At 44.3% G+C, this 24,554-nt stretch overlaps 1 protein-coding gene across 3 annotated transcripts in view; it reads left to right on the top strand.

The window, feature by feature from the left end:
* The window catches only part of SUFU (SUFU negative regulator of hedgehog signaling), a 95,610-nt gene that overhangs the window by 33,502 nt on the left and 37,554 nt on the right, over window positions 1-24,554 (top strand). For 2 of the 3 annotated variants that reach the window (XM_073596149.1, XM_073596147.1), the window contains exons 5-8: window positions 5,178-5,263; window positions 9,154-9,226; window positions 11,314-11,470; window positions 21,356-21,467. In XM_073596149.1, the coding sequence (XP_073452250.1) occupies window positions 5,178-5,263; window positions 9,154-9,226; window positions 11,314-11,470; window positions 21,356-21,467 (428 nt within the window). The remainder of the gene's footprint in view (window positions 1-5,177; window positions 5,264-9,153; window positions 9,227-11,313; window positions 11,471-21,355; window positions 21,468-24,554) is intronic. The other variant, XM_073596148.1, reaches the window with a different exon arrangement.

Raw genomic sequence — 24,554 nt, 5'->3', positions numbered from 1 at the left:
AGCTCCCACAGTTGCTGGGATCCTTGCCTATCTTAGGTATCATGGTGATGTGCGCATGCAAAGTTTCAGGTCTTAGGGTCTCTCCAGCAGAGTTCGCATTTGCATATGAGGTCAGGCGGGGCAGTACAATATCTGCGAACGTTCTATAGTAGGAGACTGTGAAGCCGTCTGGCCCAGGTGCTTTGCCCTTGGCCATGGCCTTCAATGCAATGCGAAACTCCGAGGCAGTAAACCCCCCCCCCTCCAAAGCATCTAAAGTGTCTGATGGTAGTATGGGTAAGTTGGCCTGTGAGAGATAATCGTGTATTAGGGTCTTCCGTGTTTCACGGTCTGTAACCGTGTTTTGAACGTGGTACAAGTGTTGATAAAATGTTTGAAATTCTTTGGCTATAGCTGACGTTTCGTGTACTAAATGGTCAGATTAAATATTTTTTTGATTTTATCTATGAAGGAGGCGTTTTTTTTTCTGTTGTAACGATCGTGCCAATAGCCGTCTGGGTTTATTACCCCACTCATGAAAACGCTGTGCAACTACGCGTGTGTGTCGTTTATGCTCCATATGGAGTAGGGCCTTGAGTTCCTCCCTCTTCAAGGTTAAAGTGTGAAGTACTGCTTGTGCTTGACTGGCTTTGTGTTGCTGTCTCATATCAGTTCCATTTGTTGATGTGTGTGTTCTCTCTTTTTCCTGGAACCAAGTTCAATAAGTTTACCGCGTATATGGGCCTTGTGGGCTTCCCAAAGTACCCCAGGGGATGTGTCCGGGTGCGTGTTTTCTTTAAAATATAAATTCAACTCTTCACCAATCATTTTTTTGTCAATATCTTCATTAATAAGAGTATCATTAAGTTTCCAATTTGTAATTCTACGGGGCATTGATGGAATTGTAAGTTTGAGTGTAATCGGGGCATGGTCCGCTATGGGGGATGTTTCAATCTCGGCTTTAATAACAAGCGATAGGTGGTGATGATCTATGAAGAAGAGGTCTATTCTAGAATAGCTGTGATGAATATGTGAATAATGAGTGTAATCTCTCTCTTTTGGATGTGTAATCTGCCAAACATCCGTCAACTGTGAGTCAAATAGACGTCTACGTATGTATAACAAACGTTTTTGTGAGATGCAAGATTTACCTTGGGAAGTGTCTATGCTGGGCTCTAAAGGAGTATTAAAATCTCCGGCTAGGATGACACAGCCGCGTGCAAAGTTGCATAATTTTTTGAGAGTGGAGGTAATAAAACCGGCTTGGTCACGGTTAGGTGCATATAAAGTTGCTAGTGTACATAACATGCCGCCCAGGTTGCCCCTGAGGAACAGAAAGCGTCCAGTAGGGTCACTAAGCATGGATTCCATTTTAAAGGATACCCCTCCGCGGAACCCAATAGCCACTCCCTTGGCTTTGTGAATCTCTGATAAGCTATAATACCAGACAGGATATCGTGGTGAAAAAAGTTTTACAGAGGTGGTATGTGTGAGGTGGGTCTCCTGCAGAAAGACTATGTCACCATGCAGACGATCCAGCTCCCTATAAAGATTGTGTCTCTTACCTGGGGCGTGAAGACCCCTCACATTTAGGGATAGTAAGTTCACTGTGGCCATGGGGATCCGCAGAGGAGCACCGCACACAATCTAATTCCAAGGAGTGGGACCTGAGGCAGTGGGGGGCGACAGGAAGAGGGGGGCAGGAGAGGGGAGGAAGAGTGGGTAGAGCAAGAAGGAGAGCAAATGAAAAGAAAAAACATACAGTTAGCATTTTGTAATAAGTTTTGCACAAGCCATGTTAAATCATGGTCAACATGTGCGCGCATTTGACTGCAGTGCAGAGGAGGGGTAGCCGTGCAGACCAGCATCCCTGCGCCCACCGCCCGTAAAGGGCTCGAGGCACAAGAACGCCGAGCCACCTGGCGCCCCTCGTGGGGGGAGCGGACCGTCGCAGCCATCGGACAACCTCTACCAAACGTGGAGAGTCAGTCGTCCCATGACCCCGGCGCCAGTCTGTCAAACAACAAAAGAGACAACAAAAAAAAAAAAAATTTTTTTTGAAAAACCTCACAGGGACTTTGTCCCATTTAAACATTTAGTATACGGTATCATAGTAAGTGCGAAGAAAGTGCATAAATCTGAGAACTTTTTAACGTAAAAACATAAAAAGTGAAAAGAAAAAAAGGAGAAAAATTGCAGTTCCTGATGCTTGGGGTAAGGTACCCAGTTTATGTCCGAACACCCTTGTGTGATTAATGACCCACATGTAGTCAATAGCTCTAGCTATACCGCAACATGGTATACATTAGGTGTGGTTATAAAGGAGTGTTATACTTGCGGTTCAAGATGAACAGGAGCATCAGGCCAAAGAAGTTGTAGCAAAGAGAAAACATAAACTGCCAGTTCCAGTTAACATGGTTGGGATGGGGAGCCATTCACCGAGGAGCGGCGTTTACGCTCAACTTTCTGCCATCTTGCTTCTGTGTTGCCAGGTAGGGGTGGGATGGTGTCCTGCCATCCTGGAAGTTCTGGAGGTGAGATGTTGATATCCATGCAGAATTTATCTAGGTCTTCCGGGAACCTTAGAACTGCTGTCTTCCCATCCCTGTGAGCGATTAGAGCCGCTGGAAAACCCCATCGGTAGTTGATTGAAGCTGTGCGTAGCTTTTCGGTTAAAGGCCGCAGGGCTCTGCGACGTTCCAGAGTCTCCCTGGCCAGATCGGGGAAAAAAGAGAGTAATGCGCCATCAAAGTCCAGGGATTTAGCATCTCTAGCCTTTTGCATGATCAGTTCCTTCTCCTCAAAATAGTGAACTCTGCATATCACATCACGCGGAGTATCTGTTGCGAGGTTTCGGGGCCGAAGTGCCCTGTGCACCCGGTCTATTTTTAAGGGGCGATCCGCAGCTAGGCCTAGCAGGCCGTTAAAAATACCTCATACGGATGGAAGGAGCTCTTCATCCCCGGTGGCTTCGGGAAGGCCCCTGATGCGGATGTTGTTCCGCCGATTACGGTTCTCTTGGTCCTCGATCTTATACAAGGCCATCCTGTGTGCTATGGCGAGTGAGCGAGTGGATGTCTGCAGGTGCCTAATGGCGGATGCGTGCCTATCCAGGCGCTGCTCCGATTCCTCTACTCTGTCCAATACCTGGGAGAGGTCTGCCCGGACTGCGGATACCTCCTTCTTGATTGCTCGTTCCAGCCTCAGTAGCATAGCCGCTAACTCCGTCTTAGTAGGGAGTCCGCCTACCAGGGCCGCCACATCGGAGCGTTGTGACAGGCTCTCCTCTCCCTCCGAGCCCGTGGAGAGCGGCGTCTGTGTTCGGGCCTGTGGTGGGAGGCGGAGCCAACCTTGAGGCTCGCCCTGCGTGGTGAGCGGCCTAGGTCATCTGTGTCTTGTTGGTCCTCTGGCTCGACCAGGAAGCGTTTTATGGAGCCCACCGATGCGCCTTTTTTCGGCAGGGATTTGCCCGATCTCTTACGCATCTCTCCCGGTGAGTTAATTTTGCTTGAAGTGCAGATTAAAGCAGTAATAGCGGGATCGGCGCCGGAGCTCAAGGGAGAAGCGTCCTCACCGCTGCATGCCGAGACCACGCCCCCGCCCCCGTTTTACTTACCTGAACGCTGTCTTTCTCTGGCCGGGAACGAGCACACCAGCTCTAGCTGGTGTCTCGTGTCCTGATTGGTTAGATGGATAGCAGCGCAGCCATTGGCTCCCGTTGCTGTCAATCAAATCCAATCACATGGGCGCCGGGGCCGAGTCCTGCATTCTGTGTGAATACACACAAAAGCAGGACATGAGCGCGCCCGCACGGGTGTCCAGCAAGGAGAGCGCTTCTCCGATGGGAACACCTGATGTGAGGAGGAGCTACCGGTGCTGCCAGGGGACCCCAGAAGAGATAGATCGGGGCCACTCTGTGCAAAACAAACTGCACAGTGGAGGTAAGTATGACATGTTTGTTATTTAAAAAAGGGGGGTTTACAACCCCTTTAATGCGGCGCTTCCACTTTTGGGTGGAACTCCATTTTTAAATATATTGATTTGTTGACCTAGAACAAGTTTATCAATAGAATTCTAAGATTTATTGCTTTTTAGACCCTTATTATGTTTGCAGCAGGGGAAGGCCAGTAGTGTCAGCCCCCATACATAACAGGGTAGGAGATCAGCTAATTTGAATGGTCAGTCCTCCCAATTTCAGCCCCTGAAACACAATTATTAATGTTGTTAGACTTGAGCGCTTTGTGGCCTTGCTTGTGAAAGACAGCAACAAAATGACAGCTGATAGTTGCCTTTATGTGAGTATTAGACATAACATTTTAGCTTTGTGTTTGCGAATTGTACTTCTTTTTATAGCGCTTTCATTGAAAGGGCCCATGCCAGTGCACCATAAAGTACATAAAATTGCAGTGAGCTGCTTTTGAAAAAATTTGTGCTTTCTAAAGCACAGTAGCGTGTGTATGTCACTGTGTCTGGGGTAAAAAAATGGCACTAGTCCAACACACAGGTTGGCAGTGGCAGCCCATACGGGATGCCACCTCCCCTAATCTATGCATCCCGACCCCTAATCTATATGTGGAGCGCCAGACGCATGGATTCTAATGAGGTCTTTTTTTTTTTTTGTACATGATTGAAGCCAGAGGCTTTAATTTGGCTTAAAAAAAGGGTGAGCTCGGGGCGCAGAGCACTACCTCCTGTGCCCCCCCAGTTGTGTGACAATTAATATTCACTGTTGTTGTCTTCCTAATTCTCCTTCTGGCCAATGAGGAAGCGGTTCCTGAGACCCGTTTGACCGAGAGGAAAAGCGATCCTATTGGCGGCTGAGGAGGAGGAGCAGAAGACGCAGGGGAAACCACTGTGAAGCCGATGGGTTAAGTGCCAGGCTGGATGGGCTGACAACCGAGTGCCTGCGGGGTGGGGATGCAATTGATTGTGATGGGGGGTTTGGCGGGCGGTTTTGCCGTGCCCCCCCAAAAAAAGTTCTCCCCTGGAATGTTGTGATTGGTTAGTCCTCATGTGAGAGCTCACCCCTCTAGACTGTTTGTTCTCCTATAAATGCTCACTTCTACAGTGTTTTGATTGGTTAGTCCTCATGTCGGTGCTTACCTCTATAGGGTGGTTACTTTGTTTGCACATGCTGGGGTATGTATGGCCAGTCTTGCTGTTCCTGCATTTGTATAACCTTTATTTTATTCTTTTAGATAGTTGGTGTTTGCACTGAAGAATTGCATGCAGCTCAGCAATGGAATGGGCAGGGAATACTAGAACTACTTCGAACAGTACCACTGTAAGTAAGCGTGTTTTGAAAGTCTGCATGCGGGAGTTCTATCTGTGGCACACAGAGCAGGCCATACATGTGGTCTGAGCTGCGCATATGCGGCCCACATCACATTGCATTACCAGCTGGCAGGCAGGGGACCATTTATGATTGAAGAGACCTCTATGGTCTTTTCTGTTATAAAAGTACTGCCTTTACTACCACTTTATGCTCAGACTTGCTTCTCGGTGAAGTTAAAATATTTGGTCGGCCCATAAATGAAAGAACAGACACCACTCTTAATGCTACAGGTTTGTAAACAGCCCCTTTATCTGTCGCACACTTCCCTGTTACCCCTGAGCGAAATGTCTGGTTTGTAGCATGGCTTTCACTGTGAGCTGAATAGCTGCTTTATACAATATTACCAAGGCAATAGATAAAATGCAGTCCCCCAACAAGCAAGCAATAAATCATCCTGGTTGTTCTGTCACTGTAGGTTTGCTATGTTTTAGGGAGCACAGTACAGACTTGTAGGAGATTTGATCATTCTTTAACACTGTGAACCGTGCCGAAAACTGCCTGCTAGGCTTATAAAACCATGTAGTCCAAAGAGGTCACCTTTGTACCTTTTTTTTGAGCGTGAACCTCCTCCGTTATGTTTAAACGACACTAGTAAGTAGAGGTTTCCTACCTGTTTATTGAAACAACAAATGCTGTTATGTTATAATTTTTATTCGTGGGCTGATAGTGGCTATCGGTTTTTCATATTCTGGTAGACTTTTTTAAGGTTAATCTAACCCTTATAGTTTTGTTTTTCCTTTCTGCAAAACCAAATCAGCTAGGCAGAACAGAATAATCAAATATAAAATATTCATAACCAAAATGACTTCCATTGGGATGTGTTCAAGGGAATGGTTTACAGGTGTGTTCTGTCTGAGCACTTATCTTTTTCTATTTCAGTTTATTTACAGCAACATAAGCCAGACTTTAAAAAAAAAAAAAAAGCCAATAATGTAAAATAGAATGTTTTATAGGTCTTTCCTTTATAAAGGAATAAATTGTTGCTCATAGCAACCTTTCAGGTCATGTGGTCATTTCCTGATAGAAAGTTTGGACGATGAATTTGAGATTTTTGTTGCTATGGCCAGCAGGGACAATTTGTCCTGGCACTTTCATTGGTAAGGTCCATTGAATTGTACTTAACCCCTTCCCGCTGATCATGCACATATATGCTGCTCACGGGAGTGGATCATTTTTCCGTGGGGCTGCATATATGCGTATCTTTGTGCTGGGAGCACGCCGCGCAGTGGGCTACCAGCACAGAGACCGCACTCTCACTGAGAGCCCTGGGTCTTGTCCTAACGATCGGGACTCCCAGTTCCGGACCACCTGATCGCAGATCAATCACTGTGAGCCTGCCCCTGTGTTTACTTCCTCTTCTGAATGGAGAGGAAGATGCATTTTATCTTATTCTCCTTGCAAGAGATGAAGATGTAAATAAAATAAAAAAATTAACTAAAAATAAAGAAAAAATAAAAGTAAGAAAAAAATAACCACATCCAAGTTTGCCAGGGTTAGTGTTTGGGTCAGGGTCAAAGGTCACGGTCAGCATATTTTATTCATAACAGTTTTTTAAAATTCGTATCAGTGCCTGTTAGTGTCGGTGTGTTTTCGACAGGATAGAAGAAAATGCAAAATGCGCACCATTGATCCTGCTGTGGGTACAAACAACTACTAATATACACGTATGTATTATCTCTGCGATCAATAGTAGCACTTATACACACTTTTGTTTGTGTATATCTTTCTCTCCTGCAAGAAAAGAAAGATACAGTGCAAATCCCTCTTCATTCAGAAGAGGAAGTAAACACAGGGGCGCTCAGTGACTAATCCCTGTTATAGCTAATCAGAGGCTATTACAGCAATCGGGTGACCTGGAATCGGGAGTTCTGGGTTCCGATCATTAGGAGATTCGGGGCTCTCAGTGAGAGTGCAGTCTCTGTGCTGGCAGAGCACTGTGCGAAGGCGCTCCCAGCACAAAGACAGATGCGTATATACATGGCCCACGGAAAAGACCCACTTCTGTGAGGCTGCCTATATGCGTACAGTCAGTAGGACGGGGTTTAAGTAACTGTTGATATAACATTTTAAATTTTTACTCACTTGCCCATCCATATTTTTTTGTTATACTAAATATAAAGTTTTGTACATTACACAGTAGAGAGAGACAACACTTATTATCATTTTTCTATAACAAGTATGCATAAAACTAATCTCTCACATGCAAATTGGAAAGGATGTACATTTTTTAAATAAATTAAAGTTGATTGTAAATTTTGTTTTTTTTTTTTTTTGTTTTTTGTTTTTTTGTTTTTTTTTTAATAAGATTTATACTTGCTCTGTGCAGTGGGTTTGCACAGAGTGGCCCCGAACCTCTTCTTCTCGGGTCCCCCGCTGGGCACTCATATGGGCTCGCTCCCGAGCCTTGCTATTTGTGTCTGTAGACAGACAGTCCTCGCCGCCGCCCCCCACTCCCTCATCACGGCCTTTGACAGTAGCAAGAGCCAATCGCTCATGCTGCCTCAGCAAAGCCTGTGAGACCAGGGAGAGAAATGCTGCAGATGATCACAGCACTGGATTGAATGAAGGGCTCATGTAATTAAAAGGGGGGTGAGGGGGGGATTTTGATGCCTAAACATTTTTTACCTTACTGCAATAAAGTATAACTAAAGGCAAAACATTTTTTGCTGTTTTGGATAGGGTGGAGAGGGATTCAAACATCTGTCAGTTTTTATTGCTGTCTGTGCCCCCATTAAGGAAATGTACCCTCTATTTGTCCTATTTAGCATTATAATTGAAAGCGAAAGTAAAAGAAAATTCCAAATTTTGGGCTGTCCCCAGAAAAGTAATAGAGGGGAAATCTTCCAATGGGGACTCTGGTTTTGGTGACCTGGGGATTACCCAAGGAATTCCCTTAATTTGCAGGGATATCCTCTCTTCTTTTTAGGCTATGGGACAGGAAGTGAAGAAACCTTCGCAATAGGACACAGATGGCAAAAAAAAAAAAAAAATACAGGGGATATAACCCTCCCTTACTAAGCTATCCAAAATGGGGGGGGGGGGTTTGCCTACATTTTTACTTTAAAGGAGTTGTAAACCCTCAAGGTTTTTCACCTTAATGCATTGTATGCATTAAGGTGAAAAACCTTCTGTGCTACAGCTGCCCCCTAGAGCCCCCCTTTTTCTTATTTGAACCCGATCCTTCCAGCAATGAGCCTGGCAGCTTGAGCCGCTGTCTTGGGTCCTCATTGGATAGATTGCTAACAGCAGGAGCCAATCGAATCCAGTGACACGGGAGGCGGGGGGCTGGGCCAAGTCTTGTTGTCTGTGTCGATGGACGCAGCAGCATGACTCGGGAGTGCGCCCGCATGGGTGCCCCCATGGAATGCATCTCTCCGCAGGAGAGACACGATGAAGAGGAGGAGCTAGGAGCTCCACCGGACACCCCAGAAGAGGATGATCAGGGCCGCTCTGTGCAAAACCCTTGTTTTTGTAAAATAATCTTTACAATCGCATTAAGGTAAAACTTTTTTAGATTTTAGAACCACTTTAACAGAAATCCTGAAACATTTGACAGTCTTGAAGAAAACTCTGGGATCCTGTGGTGGCCTGGGACCAGATGATTTAAGGGTAGGCTTGGCTTTTCGAGCGCCTCATCTCCCTTTCACCAAAGTTGGATGGGATTCATTTTTTTCTGCAAGACAAGCTTGGTTTAGTGAAGGGCAGTGATGGGTGTCATTTTTACTTTTGGTCCATTTTAACCTTTTTCTAACTTTTTTTTTTTTTTTTTTTTTATCTTATGATTTGCTTTATTATGAGTTACACAAAAAACTTTAAAATAACATTATTTCTTTATTCAGAGCGGGAGGACCTTGGTTAATAACAGATATGAGAAGAGGGGAGACCATTTTTGAAATTGACCCTCATTTGCAGGTATGTCTAATTATGAAGGTCACAGAAAGATTTAATGGTGGTGTACACTAAAATGTTTACTGCTTTTGTGTGTATGGTGTCAGCAGAGGTCCTCCAACCACTGACGTGTGAAGCTTTTAAAGGAGGAGTATGAGCAAAGCTCTTTTTGGCCCTACTTTGCCTAAGGATCACAGGAGTGCAGCTCATTCTGACCTGTTTTCCTGTGACCCAGGCTGAGTCGCAGAGTCTTGACTTTACAGTTGGGATCCACCCAGATACCTTGACAGACACCTGGTTTGGCCTCTCAGTGAGCCGCTGGGAGACTGAGCAGGCCGCTCCCACCCCCTTCACAGCCCAGGGCTTCAGTGAGTGCTGGAGGGGCAGAGCAGAGAGCCGGTGACTGACAGTGCACTTGGGCAATAATTCATTTCATTGGCCAGAATAATTTATTCTAGCCATTGAAATTAACGCTCAGGTGCTAAATGTGGCTAGTGTTAGGGCTCATTTACATGATTTTAGGTGCATTGAATGTTTGTTTTTGTTTTTTCCCTGCCACAACTCTGCTGCTCCTGGATGCGCTGGCCGTGGGGGGGGGGGGGTTCTGCCTCTAAATGCCTATGTGTGCAAGGACACATAGGCTAACATGCAGGGACGTTTACAGGCAGGAACGAGAAAAAGCCAAACGCTCCTAGAAGCAGCAGAAAAAATGCCCAGTGTGCATGAGGCCTAAAGGTCTCTCTGCCCAACAAAGACTAATCAGGCCCTCAAATGGTCATGTTTTTTTATTTATTTTTATTTTTTTCATTCATTATTTAGGAAAGCAACCCTGTCAGCCAATATTACATTGATAAGCAGTGCCCCTGAAAAAAAAAAAAAAGTACTTGCCTCTTCTAATGCCTATGCTGCCGATCTCTCTGATCGAGAGGCATTGTAGAGTGAGGTCTGAAGAAATTTACATTTCTGAGCGTCTTCTGTGTATGCTGCGGTGCTCACTGGGAGGAACCACTGAGCGTTGCTGAGGACACAGGAGATTTCCACTCCAGTAGTGTAGATTTCAACTGGCTATTTCTCTTGATTGGAGCAGCATTGGTGGATAGAGAGGCAAGTATTTACTTTTCTTCAAGGGCAGGGTTGATTTGAAATTAAATATTACTGACTTGGTGGATTTAATGCATGGTGGATAACTCCACGCATATCTGAATCACATGGTGGTGACTTCAAGTGACCGTAAATTCCTATAAAACAAAAAAAAAGAAAAAAAATAGATTTTCAAGTGTGCATTAACTAAAAAAAAAATAAAGTAAATCTTTTAACTTGTTTTCTAAAGTGTTTAAAAACACACTTCTACCTGTAATGCAGATTAAGAGCTGATGAAGTTGTATGGTCCGAAAATGATGTTGGGTATCTATCTGTAAATACTATGTAGTCAGCTAAAAGCATTCTAAAACTGAATCCTCACAATTTTGTTTAAATGCATTATAGTTTGAATATTGGAGAATCTTTTGTTAAAGAAAGTGTCACATGAATCTCTGTATACCAAGCATTTTATAAATATGTTTTTATATTTTTGTCAATACAGAAAATGGTAGCCTTGTTTTTGTTTGTTTTTTATTTAGGGCTCATGCGCAAGTGGGCCATAAGGCTTCTAGAGCTAAGACCTGCAGCTGCTGCTCATCAATTAGAAGATATGTCCTTGTGTGGTTATGTGCCAGGGGCTGCGTCAAGCACCCACGCATGCATGCACGCGCACATATGTTCGCTTAGAATGCGGAAAGTGTGCATTAGGAACATATGTCTGTGTGGGTGCTTTATGTAACCTGTATAACTGCATGCAGCTCCATCTTATAGTTGATGTGCAGCAGCTGTGGGTCTTGGGAAAGTTTTTATGGGGGCTCTAGATGCTCTACTACCCTCTTATGACTGTGTGCATGCACCATTCATGTTTTCCAGATTTATTTATCTACTATTGTGTTTATTTTTTTAATCTCAAATGTGTCATCTATGGTAAGCCTCCCAAAATAAGCATCAAGGAGGCCATGATTTTGAAGCCTCTGATTTTTAAGAATACATTTACAAAAGAGTTTTTTTTTTTCTCTTACATTTTCAAGCAGGAGAGGGTTGATAAAGGGATTGAAACGGAAGGGTCGAACCTCAGCGGGGTCAGTGCCAAATGTGCATGGGACGATTTGAGTCGACCACCCGAAGATGAGGAAGACAGTAGGAGTATATGTATTGGAACGCAACCGAGGCGGTTATCTGGCAAAGGTCTTGATTTGTTCACAGCCTAATTAACACCAGTGCTTGTTTACTATATATACAGTTAATGACATCTGAATAAGGTTTCACAACTGAAAAGTGTCTGCAAAAGATATTACTATGGATATACGTGGCAGCCAGTCAAAATCACCTTTTGTAGTGTAGTATGGGAAAAAAATTGGCTACTGTGAAAATAGCTTCTTTAGACCCCTTCTAAAATGCATTGCTTTTTAAAAGTAAAGCTGTGATGGCTTCTGGACTCCTATACCCTCTCTCTTTCTGTCTCTGTAAACCTTCTGTACTACATTCTTGTTTGTACTACGCAAAGGTTTTTTGGCAGGTGTGAAGAAAAGCTGTAAAGTAAAAATGTTTTCAAAAATATATTTCTTTATCGTACATCGTGGGACACAGAGCTTTAAGTAATTACTTAATGGGTTATAGGCCACCTTCAGGTGATGGACACTGGTATGCCTAATCCAGGAAGTTCACTCCCTATATAACCCCTCCTCCTTCCAGGAGCACATCAGTTTTTTCGCCAGTGTCTAAGGTGTTGGTCATGAGTGAAGATGTGCTCTGAGGAGCTCCAGGAGGGATCTATGCTTAATTTAAATAGCCTCCATAGACCAGATCCATCCAAAGTGCCACTGAGGCCAAAGTGAATGGTACCTGGGCCTCGTATCCCAAGCACGAGGTTTTGCCTGTAATGCCCCTCTTTGTAGGGCTGGACCCCGGGACCCAGAGCTTTGGTCATGCTACATAACCTAAAGCTTTCCTGGTGGGGTGCTTTTTACAGGTCCAAGGGAGTGGAAGCCCGATATTAAGGGACCCGGTCCTTAAAGGTTTGCTAAACACAGCCCTCCTTGATGGGTGAAGGTTGGATTGTCTGTTAATTCAGCAAATCTTGCGGCGGGAATAAGGTAAGGGAGGAAACTTGGGAACTAAAAAGTCCACCTATGCTTTCTTCTTTAAGGGAAAAAATGTTGTCATGCCTTAATTCTCCATTACCTTAATCTGTTGCCTTCACTGTAAAGCTCAGTCAGTCTCTGTGTGGTCGCAGCAGCTTGCGCAGGGGGATTTTCTCAGGTAAAGAAATCTCCAAATGCTTTCTTTCTCCCCCCTGAAGGGACTGGAGGGTTAGGGGAACATCAGCGGTGTACCCCCCGCCGCGGGGGGGTGCGGAGGTCCTGAGTTTCTTGCTCAGACTCTTACTATTGTTGTGGTATTTTCTTTTGCCTACTGGTGACAGGGCTCTGCCTCTCCTCTCCCCCCTCCCCCCCTCGTGTTGGGTTTGTAGACCCGAAAGCCGCCGCGCACGAGCGTGGGAACATTTTCAAAAAGCCCCCCAGGCGCTAGGATCTCGAGTCGCATCTCCACGCTGTCATCCTCGTCTGAATTACGAATTATGGCAAGCCAGGGTGAGCCTTTGGAACAAATTGATCGTGCAACTGCTTCTCACATTTCAGCCCCTGTATACGTGACTGAAGATGTTCTTTCCTCCACCCTGCAGGGTCTGGAAGGAAGATTAGCGGCTTTAATCGCATCCTGCATTCAAATGGATACGAAGTGGGCACAGGATGAGGTGTTAACCACAGCCGATCAGGAGGAAAGACAAACCGATGATTCCTCTGTGGAGGAAACAACGGTAGATCAACCTTTTGTAGCCTCACAATCTGAGAAGTTGCTGATACAATCTCTTACGGAGATGGTTTGTTCTACTTTCATGCTACCCTTAACGGAGTCTGCTGAAAGCTTGGTTTCTACCTTGGGTTCCTTAAAACCTTTACAGCCTTTGCATGCGTTTCTTGTCCATGCATTACTAGAACAGCTTATTTTTGCTGAATGGGATCACCCGGATAAGCATTTTCTCCCTCCAAAGAGATTTTCAGTTCTCTATCCCATAGAGGAGAAATTCACAAAAAAACGGAAACTACCAGAAGTTGACGCTGAAATTTCCAGTGTGGATAAAAGCCTAACTTGTCCAGTAGGCAATGCACAAATGGTTAAGGATCCAACAGATAAAAGGTTGGAATTCCTGTTAAAATCTGCTTTTTCCTTGGCAGGTGCCGTTACTCAGCCTGCAGTCGATGCAATAGGCGTCTGTCAATCCCTAAAGGACCAATTTAGACAGGCCCTTAAAGAGGTTCCTGCACAACCAGCCTGGGAATTGGCTGAACTACCAAAAGCGTTATGCTTTGCCATAGATGCCATTAAAGATTCTATTAACCAGGCGTCCCGCCTTACGCTTATGCTAGTACATATGCGTAGAATCCTGTGGTTAAAAAATTGGTCAGCCGAAGCACCATGTAAAAACCCTCTAACTGGGTTCCCTTTTCATGGGGATCGGCTATTTGGGGAAGGTTTGGACAAATATATCCAAACAATTTTTTTTTTTTTTTTTTTTTTTCAGCGTTTAATGTCAGGAAAAAAAAAAAACAATGCCAGTGCATCCACGAGTCTAATTGCACCTAAACACTAGACGCGTTTAGCATAATAAAGTATTTCGTATTTAAGCATTCATTTCAATAGCCAGAATAAATAAAAATTCTGGCCAATGAAATAAACGAACACCCAAACACCAAACTCTGCCAAACTGGTTTTAAAAAAATGCAGCTTAGGTTAGTTTTGTTTGTTTGTTTTTTTTTTTTTTTTTTTTTTTTTTTTTTTTTTTTTTAAATCAGAAAGGTGTTTATTGAACAAATTTACATATAGCTTCCATTGTACAAGCATCATACATTAATACACATTCATGTGAACTGTACATTTCAATCGTCATTTATTACCAAAATCTCTTATAACATTCCAATGCTCTACAACCCTGTGGTCAGTAATTTTTAAGGAGCCTCACGGGCCCACCCAGGACACTGTAGTAGTCTGGACATTACCAGTTCCCTGGGACTCAGTCCGGGGGTATCCCACCATGGTGCCCAAATCCACTCAAATCTATTAGAGCTACCCCTATGTTGGTATATGCATTTTTCCATAGTCAGGGTGTTGCCCATATGCGTTCTCCAAGATTTCACTGAGGGTGGTGAAACCGACTTCCAGCCAAGCAGTATAAGTTTGCGTGCCTGGAACAGTGCCCTGGTGAGTGCTATTCTAGTCATCTCTTCTGGGACAATGTCCTCTAGGACTCCTAATTAACAATGAATTGGATCTAGAGGAATGTTGGTCTGGAACACTTGGTTAAGTGTCCCCAGTACCTCACTCCAGTACCTATGGAGTTTTGGGCATCTCCAAAGTAGATGAATGAGATCACCTTGATGTCGCTCACATCTACTACATAAAGGGTCTGGCCTTCTATCCATATTGTATAGTTTAAGTGGGGTGTAGTGCCCTCTAAGTACTATATATAGTTAGGATACCTTTTGGGCCACATTTAGAGAACATATATTAATAGGTTGCAGAACTTCCTCCCATTGATCTCCCGTAATTGGACCTATATCCTTCTCCCATAGGGATGGTATCCAAACAATTTCTAGTGGGAAAAGTACGCTTTTGCCAGTCAAAATAAAGTATAAACATCCTTCATTTAAACGGGCTCTTTCCCCTGGCCAGGGGCTTCCGCCTCTAGGCAGTGGCGTCGGCCTCCACCGTCAGACTCTAGAGGAAAACCTCAGGGTCAGGCCCAGGCTCAAAAGAAGTCCTGGGGCTGGAAACCTGCGAAGCAGAATACTAAAGCCTCTCATCATGAAGAGGCAATCGCCCTCACCAAGGTGGGTGGGGACTTCTGCAGTTTTCAGAAGTCTGGCAAGAGGAAATTCAGAACAGATGGGTCATCTCCATGGTAACGCTGGGGTACAAGCTGGAATTTCGGGATTTTCCACCGTCTCGTTTCCTGAGGTCAAGCGTTCCCAAAGATCCAGAGAAAAGACCATTTCTGTTTCGGGCACTAGACCATTTAATATCTCAGGGGGTGATCATACAGATCCCCACAAAAGAGCAAGGTTTGGGGTTTTATTCAAATCTTTTTATAGTACCAAAACTAAATGGAGATGTCAGACCCATTCTAGATCTAAAAAAAATCTAAATCGGTTCCTGAAGATCTGCTCCTTTTGCATGGAAATGATCAGGTCAGTAGTTTCTATCCTTCTAGGAGAAGATCTGGCATCTATCGACATCAGGGATGCATGTCTGCTTGTTCCTATATTTCCCGCTCACCAAAGGTTTCTGCAGTTAGAGTTAGAACAGCAGCATTTCCAGTTTGTAGCCCTGCCCTTCAGGCTAGCCACAGCACCCCGAGTGTTCACAAAAATGCTGGTCCCGCCTCTAGCCAGGTTAAGGGCACAGAGCATAACAGTCTTGGCGTACCTAGACGATCTATTACTAATAGACCAGTCGGTGGCTCGTTTGGAGCAAAAGCGTATGCATTACAACCAGTTACCTGGAAAGTTTGGGTTGGATTCTCAACCTAGAGAAATCTTCCTTAATACCGCTAAAAAGGCTGGAGTTCTTGGGTCTGATCATAGACACAACCCAGGAAAAGGTGTTCTTGCCTCAGGCAAAGATCAACTCCATAAGAGAGCTGGTGCGGATGGTCAGGTCAAAAGGCGATCCCTCCATTCGCCTTTGCATGAGGTTGCTAGGAACCACGGTGGCTTCATTCGAAGCAGTTCCCTATGCCCAGTTCCATTCAAGACTGTTGCAAAACAGTATCCTGTCTGCTTGGAACAAAACAATTCAAGCTTTAGATTTGCCAATGTGGCTGTCCCCAAGAGTGTCCCAACTCACTTGGTGGTTACTAACCCAGATTCTGCTGAAAGGAAAATCCTTCAGACCAGTTATCTGGAAAGTGCTAACGACAAATGCCAGCTTTTCAGGCTGGGGAGCAGTACTAGAAAAGACAACTGTTCAGGGACAGTGGTCAAGAGCTGAAAGAACCTTGCCCATCAATAGCCTAGCGATTCAGGCAGTGTGTCTGGCTCTGAAGGCCTGGACTTCCATGTTACGGGATTGTCCTGTCAGGATCCAATCTGACAATGCCACAGCTGTAGCCTATATCGATCACCAATGAGTCTCTCATTGCAGAGAGAGGTGAACCATATTCTAACTTGGGCAGAAAGGAATGTTCCGTGCCTATTGGCAGTCTTTATTCTGGGTGTAGAGAATTGGCAGGCGGACTACTTGAGTCACCAGCAGTTATTCCCAGGGGAAGGGTCTCTTCACCCTGACATATTTTGGGCTGTTTGCCAAAGATGGGGGACTCCGGACGTAAATCTTCTAGTGTCCAGGTTCAACATGAAGTTAGTCAACTTTGTGGCCAGAACAAAGGATCCACTCGCATGTGGAATGGATGCGTTGGTGACCCCATGGGATCAGTTCTCGCTGATCTATGCATTTCCCCCTATTCAGTTGCTGCCTTGAATTCTTTGCAGGATCAAGCTGGAAAGAAAGCCAGTAATTCTGGTAGCACCAGCATGGCCCAGAAGGTCATGGTATGCAGAAATCCATAAAGATGGCAGTGGAGGGTCCATGGTGCCTCCCACTACGGCCAGATCTGCTCTTACAGGGACCGATATTCCATCCTACCTTACGGTCTCTAAATTTAACAGCTTGGCTATTGAAACCCACGTTCTGAAGAAACACTGGCTTTCCGGGTCAGTTATCTCTACCCTGATTAATGCAAGGAAGCCAACTTCCAGAACTATATATTATAGGGTCTGGAGGGCTTATGTTTCCTGGTGTGAATCCAAGGGTTGGCACCCTCGGAGATATATCATAGGCAGAATTCTTGCCTTTCTACAATTAGGGGTAGAAATGAAATTGGCCTTGAATACTATTAAAGGCCAAGTCTCAGCTTTATCGATCTTATTTCAAAGACTGCTTTCTACACATTCCTTAGTCCGGGGTTTTATGCAAGGGGTGATGTGGCTTAATCCGCCAGTCAAACCTCCCTTGAACCCTTGGGACTTGAACTTAATTTTGTCTGTGTTACAAAAACAGCCATTTGAACCAATACAACATATTCCCTTGGTCCTTCTGACAAGGAAGTTGGTATTTTTGGTTGCTATATCCTCAGCAAAGGAGGGTTTTGGAAGTGGCTGCTCTGTCTTGTAAAGAGCCATATTTGATTATTCATGAGGATAGGGTGGTGTTACGCCCTCGTCCCAGAATTTTTGCCAAAAGTGGTTTCAGGTTTTCACCTGAACCAAGATATTGTCCTGCCATCGTTTTTTCAAAAACCATGTTCCAGGGAAGAAAACTCACTACATTGTCTTGATGTGGTGAAAGCCGTGAAAATCTATTTAAAGACAACTGCTCAGATTTGTAAGACTGGTGTCTTATTTATTCTGCCAGAGGGTCCTAAGAAAGGACAGGCAACGTCGAAATCCACTGTCGCTAAGTGGATTTGGCATTCAAACTTATAATTTAAGGGGTAAGATTCTCCCTTTTCAAGTTAAGGCACACTCTACCAGGGCAGTTAGTGCTTCTTGGGCAGTGCGTCACCAGGCCTGCATTGTTCAGATCTGTAAGGCCGCAACTTTGTCTTCAGTGCATACATTCACAAAATGTTATCAGGTGGATGTAAGGAGGTATGAGGATATCGCCTTCGGGCGCAGTGTGCTGCAGGCAGCAGTATAGGTCCTCAAGTCTGGGGGGTACCCTCCAGGTTGTGTCTCCCTCCCCTCAAGTAGCATTGCTGTCGGACGTCCCATTAAGTAATTACTTAAGGCTCTATGTCCCATAATGTTCGATATAGAAAATAGAATTTTTATAACGGCTCACATGTAAAATCCTTTTCTTGGAGTACATCATGGGACACAGAGGTCCCTCCCCTCTTTTATGGGGTTTAAGTATATTGCTTTGCTGCAAAAACTGAGGTACTCCTGGAAGGAGGCGGGGTTATATAGGGGAGTGAACTTCCTGTATTGGGTATACCAGTGTCCATCACCTGAAGGTGGCCTATAACCCATTAAGTTATTATTTAGGCTCTGTGTCCCATGATGTACTCCAAGAAAAGGATTTTACAGGTAAGCTGTTAAAAATAAGCAATTAAAATAATAGGATTTCAATTAGGAAATCAATTTACAAAATGCAAAGTGAGAAGAAAAATCTAAATCAAACTAATATTTGCTGTGACTACCCTTTTGGCTTCAAACCAGCATCAATTCTGGATACATTTGCACCCAGTTTTTGAAGGAACTCAGCAGGTAGGTTGTTCTTGGAAAACTATTAACAGACCTTCTGTGGATGTAGGCTGCCTCAAATCCTTCTGTCTCGATGTAATTCCAGGCACACTCAATTATGCTGAGATCAGGGCTCTGTGGGGTCCAAACCATCCTTTACGCTGAAGATAGTTCTTAAAGTGGAACTTTAGTCTAGATCACTTTTTGCTAGATCACTTTAGGCAGACAGCTTTTGCAGGTATCGTTATGGAAAGCATAAAAATAAGTGTGTCTACTGTTTAAAATCCAGTAATACTGTCTAACCCTGCTCTAAACATGCTCAGTTGCTCTCTCTTTTTAGGCACTAATTTGTAAAGGCCTACCTACTGACAGCCTTAAAGCGGAATTAAACCCTGCTATCCTTTAGAGCCCTTTCACACTGGGGCGGGGGCGGCGTCGGCGTCGGCGGTAAAACGCCACTATTATTAGCGGCGTTCTACCGTCGGTATGCGGCCGCTAGCGGGGCGGTTTTACGCCCCGCTAGCGGCCGAGAAAGGGTTAAATACCACCGCAAAGCGCCTCTGTGGAGGCGCTTTGCTGGCGGTATAGCCGCACCGTTCCATTGATTTCAATGGGCAGGAGCGGTAAAGGAGCGGTATACACACCGCTCCGAAGATGCTGCTGGCAGGACTTTTTTTACCATCCTGCCAGCGCACCGCTCCAGTGTGAAAGCCCTCGGGGCTTTCACACTGGAATGAAAGTAGCGGCACTTTCGGGTCGGTTTGCAGGCGCTATTATTAGCGCAATAGCGCCTGCAAACCGCCCCAGTGTGAAAGGGCTCTTACAGACAAGGAAGCTGCTTCTGTTTGTCATGCAACTGCCATGATGCTGCACACATGATCAGTTATGACACCATACATTTGATGGTTTGACAGTTGGTAATCCCAGCATTCCTGGTATGTAACTTTTTTTTTTTTTTTTTTTTTCACCGTCAAATCGATGGTTTTAGTTCCGATTTGATTTACTGCTGTTCAAGGGCTCTGGGCTTCAGCAAAACGGCAGGCTCCAGCAAGAAGAAAAGGGAGCAATGCTGGAGGCAATTAATGTGGAATGAATGTTCCTTGCTAAAGAACATTATTTTTTTAAACAAATGATCTGCTTTAATTACATTGTAGGTTTGGGGTCGTTGACCTGCTGCAGAATATATTTGGGACCAATCACATGCCTCCCTGATGGTATGATGAATGAGTATCTGCCTGTATTTCTCAGCATTGAGGACACTATTGATCAGGCAACGTTGATGACCGTATACACAGTGGACAGCCAATGAAACTTCATGCAGCAGATGAGACTCATCATGTTTACCTTCTTTTAACATCGGAAAATGTCCAGCAGTGCCATCAGCACAGAACTGGCAGAAACCAGTAGGACCCAGGTACACCCACCTACTGTCAGAAGAAGTATAATCAGAAGTGGTTTTCATGGAAGAATTGCAGCCAAAAAGCCATACTTGCAATGTGGAAACAAGGCTAAGCGACTCAACTATGCACAAAAACATAGGAACCTGGTGTGCAGAAAAATTGCAGCCGGTGCTCTGGGCTGATGAGTCAAAATATTTGGCTGTAACAGGAAGCAGCTTGTTCGCAGAAGGGCTTGAGAGAAGAACAATATTGAGTGTCTGCAGACAACAGTGAAGCATGGTAGAGGTTGCTTACAAGTTTGGGGCTGCATTTCTGCAAATAGAGTTGGATATTTGGGAAGCATCAATGGTGTCCTCAATGCTGAGAAATGCAGGCAACTACTTATCCATCATGCCATACCATCAGGGAGGCGTGTGATTGGCCCCAAATTTATTCTGCAGCAGGACAACCCCAAACATGCAGCCAATGTTATTAATAACTATTTTCAGTGAAAAGAAAAACATGGAGTCCTGGAAGTGATGATTTGGACCCCAGAGAGCCCTGATTTCAACATCGAGTCTGTCTGGGATTACATGGAGACAGAAGGATTTGAGGCAGCCTACATCCACAGAAGATCCGTGGTTCGTTCTCAAAGATGTTTGGAACAGCCTACCTACTGAGTTCCATCAAAAACTGCGTGCAGGTGTACCTAGAAGAATAGATGCTGGTTTGAAGACAGAGGATGGTCACACCAAATATTGCTTTGATTAAGATTACAATTTTCTGCATTTCCTCACACCTACCTTTTAAATGTTTGCACAGTACTGGATATCTTCAATATTCTTATTTACTCTTACAGGTACTTGTATAGCACCGTCTGGTTTTTTTTTTTTTTTTTTTTTTTTTAATACGCAGTGCTTTACATATACAGTATATTGTGCATTCACATCAGTCCCTGCCCTCAAGGAGCTTACACTCTATGGTCCCTAATGCACACTCATACATACACATTCTAGGGCCAATTTAGACAGGAGCCAATTACCCTGTCCAGCATGTCTTTGGAAAGTGGGAAACCCACGCAGGCACAGGGAGAACATGCAAACTCCAGGCAGGTAGTGTAATGGTTGAAACCTGACCTTAGTGCTGCTAGGCGGAAGTGCAAACCACTTCGCCACTGTGCTCAACTCGTTCTAGGGTGGCCAGATAACCCTGCTTGCCTGTCAGGGAGATAACAGACCATCTATTGGCACCATAACCCATGCTCTTTTCCTGTCCTCCATTTTTTACATATAAGTACCACTGTTCTAAAAATCAGGCTATGATTTAATGTTTGTTTAGATTTCAAATGTGTGCCATGCATGAAATGTAACTAATTCTCTGTATTCTCTCAGATACCGAGCAAATCAGAGAGGCTTTACGAAGAGGCCTTGAAATCAACAGTAAACCTATCCTACCTCCAATTAGTATGCAGCGTCAGAATGGCATGAACCATGATCGGGCACCGTAAGTAAATTTATGCCCAAATTATTTATGGAAAACATTACAGGAACTAATTTCAAAATAGATCTTGTCCTTGTGCCCTCCACCACACAAATAAGCCTCTTATCAGAGATCAACAAAGCATTTTGTAAATTAGATGATTCCAGCTTTTAACAATGAAACATCAGCATAGACCCCATTCCCAGGCTTCAAGATGCCCGCAGTACTAGTCAACTCGACTGGGTAACCCCATGCAGGATATTCTGCAAATGAACAAAGGCCAAACATAGTGTAACTGTCTTTTTAAAATAAATGTTCAATACAGACAGGTACTCGCAATTTTAAAAAGCAGATCAGCGCACAGAAATAAAACACAGTGGCTAGCACATTGATGTCACGAGTTAAGCCCTTGGTGTCCTCACTTGCTGCAGAGTCAGAAGGGACTCTGCAGCAACATTCGACTAATGCCCAAAAGACAATTCATCTGCTTCAGAATTTTGGCTGGGTGATGATCAACTTCAAAAAAGCTTCTGGTCAGCTGTCCCTGTGCCTAGAATACTTTGGTATGATCCCTGGTACATCCCAGGCAAGAGTCTTTCTTCCAGAAAAGCAATTTTGAGGCTCATGCTTGACCACTGAGATCCCACAGTAAGATTTGCCATGAGGGGTCTGATCTAATGTTAGCCTTCTTTTGAGACAGTACCTTTTGCCCAATTCCGTTAAAGAACTCTGCAACTAAACATTTTTGTCTGCATTAACAAGTAGGCTCTTTCCCTGGATCTACCCATTCTCCTATCCATCCAAGCAAGAAAGTCCTTGACCTGTTCCTTGTCACCGCTCCAACTTTTATAGTGGGAAGGTCTTAAACTTCCCTACAATGGTAAAGTTCTTACAAAGGACACGAGTCTGTCAGGCTGTGGAGGCATCTTCCAGTCCTTGACAGTTCAGTTAACATGACTAGAAGAGACCAAACTCCCCATTAACATCTTGGCACTCAGAGCTGTCAGACTGTCCCTCCAGCACAGGTCCCCCCTTCTAAAGGGACTCCTTTGGATGCCGTCAGACAATGCCATAACAGTGGCATATATAAACCATCAAGGGGGTACAAGGAGCCTGGCTACCTTGAAGGTAATTAACCAGATTCTAGCATGGACAGAAATTCCCTGCCCAGCAATCTCTGCAGTCCACATCCTAGGAGTGGACAACTGGTAGACGGATTATCCCAACTGTTACTTCTTGGACCAAGGGGAATGGTCTCTACATCCAGGTTTGTTCAGTTTGCTATACCAATATTGGGGGACTGTGGATGTGGGCATCCTAGCCTCTAGATACATCAAACTACATCTACAGTGCATCCAGAAAGTATTAACAGCGCTTCACTTTTTCCACATTTTGTCATGTTACTGCCTTATTCCAAAGTGGATTCAATTCATTATTTCCCTCCAAAATTCTACAAACAATACCCCATAATGACAACATGAAAGAAGTTTTGTTTTGAAATCTTTGCAAATTTATTAAAAACAAAAAAATCCCATGTACATAAGTATTCACAGCTTTTGCCATGACACTCAAAATTGAGCTCAGGTGCATCCTGCTTCCACTGATTATTATTTAAGGTACTTGTATAGCGCCATAAATTTAGGCCCGCGCTTTACATATACTGTACATTCACATCAGTCCCTTCCCTCAAGGAGCTTACAATCTAAGGTCCCTAACTCACATTCATATACTAGGGCCAATTTAGACAGACGCCAGCATGTCTGTGCCATGCAGGCACAGGGAGAACATGCAAGCTCCAGTCATAAGAGGGCCAATGAGAGCTGCAGAGCTGGAGGTGTACCTCTGTGTGTCTGTGTAAATCCAGGAAGTGAACAGGCAGCAGCTACAGCTAAAAGGGATGCAGCCAGACTTGGTGGAGGGAGATTTCTGCAGCTTATTTGGCAAGTACATAATCGCAATATATATAACAGAATATGCAAAGTGGTTGGAGGGAATCTTCAGAATGACAGAGGTTTTTATTACAAATTATGTGAGCAGACTGCATTTCCTATTTAAAGCTGATTTCCAGGTTTCATTTAACAATAGAGTATTATTTAATTCACTTAACAGTTGTAGCAGCTGGGAGCACTATATACACTGTATGTAGCCTAAACTGGCAGCAGGACAAGACCTTCCTGACCTCCTGAAACAAAATCAAGTTGCAGTTCAGTCTTTCAGAGGAAGCTTTGTATTCTATGAATGAATTTGGTGCTTCCTCTGGTTGAGGCAGAGTTTGTAACGTTATCCATCCGCCTCAGCCAATCGGAGGAAGCTTTTGTGTTAATTCAATACAAAGCTTCCTCTGAATGGCTGAGCAGCATTTAGCCCGACTTGATTGTGTTACAGGAGCAGCACGGGAAGTTCTTGTTCCGCTGCCGAGACACAGCAATGTATACCGTATGTAGCTGAGGCTGCATAATTTTTTATTCTTTAACAACTTCCTGCCCGTTGGCTATCCTTGACGTCCTTGACTTTGTGCGGGTATATCTGAATGATGCCTGCAGTTACAGGCATACATATCAGATTTTTCAGCCGGCGATTCCCTACACCGTAAGAACGATCATGGTGGCTACTTCGCTGCTTGATTGTTCTTACGGGCGGTGAGAGGGGACATCCCCCCTCCTGCCGCCCTCCAGTGCTTCTACCGACTCAACGCTTCCATCGGTGAGTCGGAGACAGGATCCGGACCAAATGGTCGCCGGAGTCTATGATCATTTGAAGGCTGGGCGCAATGTTATGACGTCACGCTCAGCCTCTGCATTCAAACAAATGGCGCTGCCTCGGCTGGAAAGTCAAGATCGTGTGGGGTGTGGTTTTTTTTTTTTTTTTTTGGTTTTTCTTTCAGGCTTCCCAGCCTAGAGGTAAGATGTGGGGTCTTATTGACCCCATATCTCACTGTAAAGAGGACCGATCATGCCATATTCCCAATACAAGGGGTGTTTACATTCCTTGTAATAAAAATAAAAGTGATCAAAAAAAATTTATTTTCTTTTAAAAAGTATCAAACTAAAAAAAAAAGAAAAATTGACAATAAAAAATAAATTTAAAGTGCCCCTGTCCCCGTGTGCTCGC

The sequence above is a fragment of the Aquarana catesbeiana genome, linkage group LG08, assembly GCF_042186555.1.
Source record: "Aquarana catesbeiana isolate 2022-GZ linkage group LG08, ASM4218655v1, whole genome shotgun sequence".
Lineage (NCBI taxonomy): Eukaryota > Metazoa > Chordata > Amphibia > Anura > Ranidae > Aquarana > Aquarana catesbeiana.
Note: the sequence above shows the minus strand (reverse complement) of the source record. Positions and strands in the feature narration are given on the sequence as shown.